This window comes from Rhea pennata, chromosome 1 (assembly GCF_028389875.1).
Source record: "Rhea pennata isolate bPtePen1 chromosome 1, bPtePen1.pri, whole genome shotgun sequence".
NCBI lineage: Eukaryota > Metazoa > Chordata > Aves > Rheiformes > Rheidae > Rhea > Rhea pennata.
Window position 1 is genome coordinate 87,108,131 of NC_084663.1, and position 10,572 is coordinate 87,118,702.

At 38.8% G+C, this 10,572-nt stretch overlaps 1 protein-coding gene across 1 annotated transcript in view; it reads left to right on the top strand.

Annotated features, from left to right (window-relative positions):
- Positions 1–6,516, top strand: part of MAN1A2 (mannosidase alpha class 1A member 2) — a 159,195-nt gene extending 152,679 nt beyond the window's left edge. The window contains exon 14 of the mRNA XM_062594492.1: positions 1,663–6,516. Within this exon, the coding sequence (XP_062450476.1) occupies positions 1,663–1,795 (133 nt within the window). The 3' untranslated portion in view covers positions 1,796–6,516. The remainder of the gene's footprint in view (positions 1–1,662) is intronic.
- The last annotated feature ends 4,056 nt before the right edge of the window (positions 6,517–10,572 follow it).

The following is a 10,572-nucleotide window of genomic DNA, read 5'->3' on the forward strand; positions in this document are numbered from 1 at the left end:
TTGTTGGAGAGCTGGAGAGAAGTTCTTTGAAGCTGATGGAATGAGCATAGCCAAGCCAGGAACTGATATCATCTTGAAATAAAATAGAGGACATGAGAGCAAGATAGATCAAAGGGCTGTGAAAATAAAGACAGGAAGGCTGGGTTTGTTGCTAAGAAAGCAATGAAGATATCCTTCAGAAGAGGGATGTAAAAGTGTGTGTTACAGAATGTCCCCTGTGATCTTTTCCTATATTGATAGTAAATTCTGCATCTTCACTCCCCTCAAAAAGTTTACGTCTCCCCAAAATATGTATTATTGCTACTCAGATCACTGATTAATCAAAGATAAGATACTCAGGGTAAATTGTGAGATTGTGTGCAGTATGAGGCAAGACATAAGCAGGAAGGAACAAGATGTAGAAATAGCTCACTTGGGTTAATCAAAGCAAAAGTTTGAATCAATGAGGAAGGTGAATTTGAGTAAGATGTAAGATAGTGGTGCTGCTATGGTGAGAAGAGAGTGGCAGGAGAAAGCAAAGAAGCAGTAATGAGGAAAAGAAATGTGTGATGCTATGAGGAAGAAGAAAAAATGTAAAGAAAGAGGTCAGAAGTATGAGACAAAACAAAGCTCAGTAACTAATTTTTATCTGCAAGCAGTTACTTGGTGAAGAAATTAAGAAAAAGTAGAGCTACACTGACTCAAGTCTGCAGTTCAGAGAAAGTTAAATAACAGCAGCATCAGCAGAGTAAAGATAGAGCAATGCATGTGCACGTTAGAGCCTACTAATTGGAATGACACTGCTTGTCACATGCTTTTATAGACAGCAGAAACCAAGTTGAAGCAGGAGCTCAGAGGTCCTGTAGACCCATAATTTTATGCCAGCACTCCCACAGTCAGGTATTCTGGAGCAAGAGAAATGCCTTTTGAATTTTACCAATTGTGTTTGAAGCCTTGACTAAGATTCCTCTTGCAAACATCTCCTTTCAAAGAACAGCATAAACACATTCAAAAGTGTGCATTAAGAAATAAGAATCAAGAAATGCTCATTTTACATGTGTGTCCAGAAACCTTAACTTTGTTATATGCTTCATTTCATCTATAATGAGTAACATTTATGAATCCTCTCTGCTAATCCTCTCTGCTCAATACATTGGCTCATTTCTTCCCATCAGAAATTGAACCAGCTCCCAGCATGGTGATAACAAGCCATATATCTTGTCAAGCTTAGTGGCTTCTCTTGTGCTTCCTCTGAATCTTTACTCTGGATTAAAGAGAATTGACTATTTTCAAATGGGTTTACTCCACTAAGAACAGGTTTTTGCCAACTCTCTGCCACTTCCCTGTCACTAAAATCCTTGTACTTGGTGTCTTGATGTTTCTGTTACACTATAATTCTAGAGTCTTGAAAAACAGAAAAAATTACTTGGAAAGATTAACATGCTGTCTCCATAACAACTTTTCATTGAAGGGCTTGATCAGGATAAAAATGATACTTCAGATCATTATAACAGGGAACACAGTGTGGGTTTTTTAGGGAAGTGCTATAAAAAAATTGGAAGTAAGTAGCTTATTTATAGCTTTAGCTGTTGATTGATGGGAGCTGAAGTTGGTATGTTGCCCCACCCTGTGTGTTGCTTTCCTTTAATACTCATCATTTTTCCTCTCTGTCTTGATATTCAGGTATTTGTATCTGCTTTTCTCCAATGATGACCTTCTACCTTTAGACAATTGGGTTTTTAACACAGAAGCTCATCCTCTGCCCGTTTTACATTTAGCCAACACCACACTGTCAGGAAATCCTGCTTATCGATAAAAACAGCTCTAAGAAGAGGAAGAGAGACTGTTTTCAGCTGTTTTGTTTACATGGACCACTTGAGACTTCAAGCCGGAGAGGAGACAGACGCTTGATAAGTCTGAACAACTGAGTGAAGTACTGGAGTGAGAAACAAAGCTCTTCAACATATAGCTAAGTAAAACTGAAAAAAAGTTCCATTTTATACATGACCAAAACACTCTAGTGTGGTATTTACAGGACAGAGACCTGCGCTTTGAACTCTAGCAAGAATTGGAGTCTGCTATTTAATATAAATACAGCAGCATAAGGAAGAAGAGCCTTTCCTGTCCAGAGACAGGAACTAGTTGCTGCTGCTGTTGGCTATTGCAAGAAACAACGCACCAGTCACCTCTTCAGATGGGGTGGGTTCCAAATGCTTTTTTTTTTCTTTCTTATTTTTGTTTGAGGATGACATGAACAAAGCAACAATAAAAAGCAGCATCACTGCACCAGCAGCATCAGGATTTGATTTTTTTTTCCTGTACCTGTCTGAACTTTCTAATCAGCATCAGTTTGCCCAGACTGGCAGCCATTCTCGAGGACTCTAAAACTGATGTCTCTTCATTGTCCCTTTTTAAAATAATGCCTAAAGATCTGTATGCATGCTCACACCCAGAAAACAATTAATAAGCATTTGATTTGTAGTTCACTGGCAGCATCGTGGGCTTAGATCATTTGGCAAGCTACAGTCACAGTGTGGAGCATATCACGGGGGTAGGAAAGAATCTACACCTCCTTTCCTCACAAATCCTTTCACTTGGGAAGTCCACATTCTCTTATTTGTCCTGTTTGTTGAACAAGAGATGATGACATGACAAAAACATTTTCTCATGGTGTATTTGACAGAATATAACATATCGTGGTTAGAAATGCTTCCTTTGAGCTAGTCAACAGGAGTTTGTTTTGTTGCTTTATGTTAGTCCATACAATCTGGATTTTTCCTAAGAGTTATCTTTCATTCTTTGGATACTATCCAGAGAATGTTCTTTGCAGATTTGAAATCTTGATTTATTTTACTTCTGTGTATGACAGAAACTCAAAACAGCATTTCATTTCGTTTACAAAACTCTTTTTCATCTGGGTGACCATCTGCTTCAGTGCAAAGTAAACATGATTTTCTATGGAAACAACATAACATCTCTTACATATGAGTGGCAAAAAGAAGCTATCAAGTCCCTTCTTCCATTAGTTGATGAGAAATGAGATGCTGTGTTATCTGCATGTGTTTTTGCTGGGTACTGTTAGGCTCGGGTAGTCCAAACAGTTTGAGATTAGGCCAGACAGTAAGTGTAGACTGGTTCAGTCTTCACATACAATTTTTATTTATTAAAAGAAGTTTATTTTTTCTAAGTATATTTTCATCTCTTCTTTATCATTGTTCCAGAATCCTTGCCACTCAAATGGCTCTTTTTATTCCCCTTTACAGTTCACAGATCCTTTCGCCATGGTGCCTCCCCCTTTTGCTGCAAGATAACTGAGGTGCTTCTCTCCCTCCTAATTCATGCACAAGTTGAGTCTTTTAAAAATCTTGATTGTATTTTCGTATTAAAAGTCAGTGGAAGAACTCTCTTGATTGAGCTACAGCAGTACAGCATCACATCCAAAGGCACTGAGTGCTACAACAGCTCTGTCCTCCCTTCTCTCCTGAAAATGTTTATAAATGAAGTTTTATATATAAATGTTTTTCTCACCTTCATATATAATTTGTGTGGGTGCAAATCGTATGCACAATTGAGAAAATCTGTCTCTGCATTAAAGTGGGATTTCATGGATAAAATTTTGCTTCAGTCCGCTTTGATATTACTTTATGCATAAAAATCATCACTTGGCATGTCAGTTTGGATATACATGCTCTAAAAAAATTTTATTAGATGCTTTTCTCCAGACTGTTACTTTAGATTAACAGTAGGAAGACAGAAAGTTTGGAAAACACTCCAGTGCCACCTTTTTATCACCTTAATATTAATAGCTTAGTTACGGTAATTTACAGCAGAAGTTTAAAATAATTTGAGAACTGATAAAATAATTCATATACTAGATAACCCTGATTCAAGTAATTGTTTACTTAGAATTAGCTTAATAAATGGATTCTTCTTACTTGTCCCACATTAATTTATTTTTCTAATTGGTATTCAATGACTTACTGAAGAGCTAATCATTTTCCATTTTAAGGTTCAGAAACATTGTGTTTTCAAATTGAGTTTTTCCCATCCTGTGAGAACTGTTATTAGTTTACAACTGCACTTGATTGCTTTTTTCCTCCTAAATCTCTCAGAGTACAAAAGAGAATGAGGAAAAACAGACTCTTCAGTTAAAAAAAAAAGAAAAAAAAACAGCCCATCCCTATGCTTATTGATAAATGCAAGTCAGAATGGCTGCCAGTCTGCTCAGAGAAAGGTAAAGAACAGAGTTCTGGAGTCCCAGAAACAGAAACAGCAAACTTGTGCTCATCGTTGCTCTCCCAGCCACCTGTTTTGAAGTATAGAACAACCATTCAAAATTTTCCATGAATCCCAGTGGATTAATTCACTGCCACAAGAATGCTTGAATTAAGGACCGAAGCCATTTCATGGTGATGGAATGGTATTTTTCTCAGTGCAGATGTATAGTACAGCTATTTCTTCTTTGTGTAGACAAGCAGCAGGTACCAAATAAAGGACACTTGTTTCTCATTACCAAGCTACCCAATGTTTGTCAGTCTCTACCCTATCACTGTTTAAAATGCAAACCATCTTTTTCCTCCAGCAGTTACTGATGTGCAAAGTCTGTATCAATAATAATGCATTATGTGGACTAATTGCTGTGTCATTCATGAATGCCAGCGTCCTGAGATATCCTAGAGTAAGCTGAGTTTGGAGGTAATGCCTTCTGAGCAAGGTGTATGTGGTAACGAAGCATGGATATTGATGCTTCTGACTGCAGTGAAATACACTCTTTCTCAGCCTTTCACAAAGAGGTAGGTTTGGATCTGCAGAAAGGAGTTACGTACAACCTGAAGCTCAGACTCTTTTCCCTCTGGGTATATAAGGTACAGTAGAATATTGTCATTTTCATTCTGTTGCTGCTGTCTTACATACTTTCGCGAAGACAGAGTGTGAATTTAAGCACAAGATGACTTTTTAGTCTTAGTTGTTTCCAAGTCTTGCACTGTATTCTGTAACAAAACAGTCCTCAAATTCTTTAGGTAGCTGTTGCATTTTAGCAATTTCTACAGTACTCTCTCCTCTTACAGGACAAAATAAAGAACAGAAAATCATGTACATTTTTAGCACAGTGGATTTGTGCAAGAGCCTGGATATTCCAGAGTTGTCTTTTTTCTTTTTGCATGCATTCAAAACAAGAATGTGTAGTTTTTTTCCTAATCCAAGCCTCAAGCTTGCCTGTTGGTCAGGATCTGCTAGCAGTAAAGTTTTTTCTAACACTTACAGTTTGACTTTTCAAAGAAGCCAGATTCCTGCAGCTTCCATTGACCAACTTGGAGCTGTGTGTATCCTGCAGTCAAGAAGTCAACTTCTTAGCTTTGTCCTCTGATTAAAAACAAAACCCTTTAATAATATTATGGGTGTTCATTTTGCTGCACAATATGGTCCTTAAAATTAAATTCTTAAAAAGAACATGCAAGATTGTAAGCATCCTGGAGTGAGTAATGGGAAAACCAAATAGTGTAGTTCCCTGAGTCATTCACATCTTTGAGGCTGCTTTGGCTCCCTACTCCAAATTTGTGGATGTCTCTTCTACCTCCCATTTATTGACATATTCTCACCTGATATTTTACAGGACTTGAATATTGAGTCTCCAGAGTTTTGAAAAGTGAAATCACTCTCTCCTCACAGCACCATTCTTTAAGATTAAATATCTATCCTGTCTTGATTTATAGCTAAGCAAAACTCTGTCTGGATGTCCTTTAGGATCCTCTCCTCTGACACTGAGGAAACGATACTGTAAATCTTCATAATGTGACTCCCCTCATTTGAACAGGAAGTGGTTAATAGCATTAACCACAAAGATTAACAATGTAATTTGGCATACACAGAAAACTGAGGCAATTTCCATCTCAGGGCTGTAGTAACAGATTCTTATCAAATCAAATCAGTTATCTACATTAGTAAGTCTAGTTCATGTTTTTTAAGGAACAATTTAGAAACAGGCTTGTTACTGGAGAAAAATGAAAGCAAGCTGTTGATTCACATGGTAGTTCAGAGATATGTTTACCCTGATATGACACTCCTCTTTCAGTCCTTTAATTTTGAGAAACACAATTCTAATTCAGTGGAGTTTTAGTTGCCATACTAAGAGGAAACCCAAACTCTTTTGCAAGTTAATATACATACAAGTGTAGCAGAGATGATGAGCATTAGCTGTTTCTGCTCTCAGCCCATTCTAACAAACCGCTCTGTAATTGCCCAGAAAAGTTGGGAACCACCCGACTGGAAGGAGGCAGCCTGACCTGTTATACTCAGATTTCTGCCGTTAATCCTAATTGCTTTGTGGAAGTTGGTTTTGCATTCTGCCTTTATTCTTCCTTTGTCTAAAATTGACAGATTGTTTTTTCCTCCGAAACAATAAAAGGGCAAGAGTCTATCTTCTGACATGGGAACCTTCTGGCTGCCTCAATTCTGGAATCCTGCATATGTACTTTTTACAGATTAAAAATAATATTGTATATATAAAAAAAATGAATAAAGAATGCCTTTAAGTGAGGAATGTATCTTTTGTGTCCTTTGCCTCCAATAGCAACCTCCAGTAGCATTAGACTATGAAGCTGATCCTTTTTCGCAAGTGGTGCTGCAACTTTTCATTCCCCTTCAGCTCTACTAGGGCCTTTGTCTGTCACTTTAAACATTTATCAGGACCCACTATTGCAAAATTGAAATCCCTGTACCCCATGGCAGCTATTAGCAGATCGCTGCAGTATTCATAATTTTATTAAGATGTGACTGAACGTACAACAGTGTGAGACTCCTGTGTGTCATTGTGAAAGCCACTAGATCTCACAAAATTCTAAGGTTTCTACCACTTCATAAAATTGGTGTGAAATGGGATGAAAAGTTCAAAGGTAATTAGTGATAAGGGCAAGGGAGACAGGCAGACAAGCAGTGCTACTAAATAAACTTCATTTTCCTAAGACACCAGGTTAAAAAAATCTAGTTTTTCATGACACTAAATAGCAGGTAAATTAGCAACTAAATCTGTCCAAGCATTCCTCTGCCTTCTGTAGAACGGAGTAAGTTCATAATTATTTAAATGTTGTTTGTGGGGAAAGTGATATGAAGAAATCTGCTTTGAGGGAGATAATTTTCCCCCTACACCTTCAAATGTACTGGAACTTCTGCTGTAGCTCTCTGATTTGTAGTACAGCAAATGAATAATGAGATTTGCTTTCTGGTTCACATTAATTGTACGTAATCTTTACCATCTGACATCAGCCCATATTGCTCACATGCAGTGCCTTGTTTCCATGGTGTGCCATGGCTCTGCAATGTATTTCCACAGCTCTATCCTGTGCATCTTAGTTCAGTGCTTTATACCCTGTGCCCTGCCTTCACAGCACACTTCTGTTCTCCATCTCCCTCCTTCAGTAGAACTTTCTAAGAGAAAATTTCTTCCAACTTACCATAACTCAGTGCAGTATGTAGCATCTGATAAACACCTGCTGTATACCCTCCACCTCGGGATCCCGCCATGCTTTCAGTTGTTGCTCCCTACCTTTCCTGCATGTTCGTTATGCACCCAGTTTCCTTACTCCTATGCTTCCAGTTGCTCTACTATTAAGTGCTACATCTTTGCCCGCAACTTTCTGGCCTGTACAGAAGACTTCATTCCTCTATCCTCATTGCTCTTCAAGCAGTACTGTGTGCTTTGTGGTTCAGTTCTGTTGTGGATGTCTCCTTAATAATGATTTGTGTCACCTCCTCTGAAACACACTTTCTTTATGATGCCTCTAACCTCAAAGCAAACTTTTTTTATTTCTTTTTTGGCACTCTGCCTGCATGTCCTTTCCCATCGACTCTGTGATTGTGTGCGCTCTTCCCTGGAGACCATGTGCCTTTACTCAAGACATAGTGGGTGTTTTTGTCTCCCATTCCCATGCATATTAATTAGCAGTATTTAAAAATCCTGAAAAAATCCTCCTTGAAAGCATATATGGTATTTTTAGCCTTCATATTGTAGCTCTGGGAGTGGTCTTCTCTTGGCACAAAGCCATAGGCACTCTGTGTGCCTTAGGAAGGAAAGTTTACTCAATTTGTGCCAGTCTACATGTGGGATGTGTGAAGATGGCACTATTTGCTTGAAGATTTCTGTATGTGTGTGTGTGGGGGGGGCGGTTTTAATGTGAAGAACAAGAATCTTTTTGAAAAAAATATTTCAGGTTGAGCGAACTCCCATGTGAACAGGTTTGAGGGGAGCATTACTCATATAGCCAAACTACTTGCAGGTAAAATTCATGGAGGGTTTGGGGAGGGGAAAAAAGCACCATGTGTCCATGTCTACCAACAGTTTCATCATTGTCTGTCTTTTAGAGTTTCCATTGTACAAGCAGTTATAGGGAAGAGGTATGACAATGTCTGTTTGTTACTCTATAAATCAGAAAGGATAAACTGCTGCATAACTGAGAAAGCATGAAGTCCAGGTACTGGAATCACCCTAATCACATAGTATTCCCATGTGACTTGCGTTACTGATACAGCTTCAAAAAGGAAGAATGTCCGTAAGTGATTTCTTCCACAAGCTGGTACCATATATGGCTATGCACCAATCTCCTCACCTATCCATGTTGAAGCTTCAGCAAGCAAATCAGTGGAAGAAGTCCCAAAGAATATCAGTGGATGCCTGAAGTTTGATATACCACATACTATAGTGGCCCATGTGCAGGTTCCAGGAGATGAGATATAGGAAGATTTCTCAAGTTTATCTGGTCATGTGGACAGATAGACCTATCCCAGTTGGTGTATGGATCATTGCGAATGTTTCTGTGAAAACCTCTACAAAGTGCTGCTGATTTAACTTTACCTACGTGTTGGGCCACAGAATTTATTTTGAAGAACAGCATCATTGAAGATACAGAATTATTTGGGATATGAAAGACAGAAGTTTCCAGATTAACCAGATTCATGTTCTTATGAAATAAGTGATTTCCAGATGAAGTATGTATGGTACATCTTGTCTAACTGAACTTCAATAAAGAACGCAGTCTTGATTAATTTGTCTTGAAAATATGAAGATGAACACAAGAACTGCACAGTGGTTAAGGAATTCTAGGAAGGAGAGACAGTAAAGTGTAACATGGAGAGGAAAACTCTTAGGTGTATTTCTGAGCATCAGTGCATCCTGGTACTAGGACTAATCTTGTGTAAATGCAAAATGGATTTGTTTGCAGCAGCAGAAGGCCATGAAGGACTGTCACAAAGACAAGAAAGGATTAGGTAATCTTGGGGCCTAGCACAGCAGAAGACAGCAGAAATTCAAAAGGCAAAAGACAAGCTTGTTCCTTGAGGGACTAGAAACAAAATTTTTTACTATAATCTGGGATGTTGTTAGTTTGAAATCATTAAAACTGAGGAAGATCTCTGCGTAGTCAGCCACAATGATTCAAATCACCAAAGCATGGCAAAAAAAGCAGATTACATTGTAACAGTGGCTGTGCTAGGACAACACTAAGGTCTGTCTAAGCTAGGATCTTGTCTCAACAGCGGCTAAGAGCAGATTTCCAGGGAAGTATTGAAGAACAAGGCAAGTTTGTCAAGGTACTGTCCCATCCTGAAATGATCTGCAGCTCAAGGATGTTCTGAGCCACAGGTGGTGTCTTTGGATTTAATACCCCTTGACAGATGTTTCCCCCTCCCTCCCCCCCCGTAAACTAGTCCAGTCACTTATTCAATCAATGAAAACTGCTAGTGTGCAGAAGAAGCTCTGCCAAAGGCTCACAGTGTATGCAAAGCTAGCATGAATCAAAAGGGCTTTTCTGATGAAACTGAGAAAGTATCAGTGCTGTACAAAACCAACCTGTAGCATCAAATACTCCTTTGATGACTTTGCACTGAGCAGACTTTGATGCGCTCAGTGATAAAAGGGAAAAATTTACTGTCATATCCAAGAGACTTTGTTACATTGATTTTTTTATTAACTTGAATAATATGCATTTACTGCTTTCCCAAATTTGTAGTCTGAGTAAATCTTGCTGTATCCTGCCCCTGATTGCCTCCAATTCCTTCTCATGCTAGTTCTGAAGAGAGCAAAAGCCTATCAGGAAAACATGTCAGCCCTTTACAGAGGTTATGGAGATGTTCCCACTGAACAGATGCGCCAGATGCTTGTTAGCTGCATCAGAAAGATGCTCTGTCCAAGTCTGTATTTTTCGTCTGCAGTAGAAATCTAGCTGCCAGTTTCTCTGCCTAGAACAGGCTCTAATGCGGCTGACTATTCTGCTGTTGGTACCACCTTGGTCAGCCCTCTTGCCTGATGCTGTATTCTGTAGTCCAAGCATATCCAGGCATGTCAGTCCCAAATTTTGAAGTCATGGTTCAGATTCAATAGTATGAAATAAACATCCAGAATTGTGTTGTTTAAATGTTAATAAATCCTAATAATCTGTCTTATAAATGTTGAACATCCTTTACCCACCTCTGTGTGTAGTGCCTGATGCCGCTGATGCTCCAGGATGTGCAATGTGTTAAGGCACCTGCTTTGGGATCCAGCAAGGCTCAACACATCAAGCCAAGCACTTGGCACACGACTGTTCTCTCTGAACAGCTCGG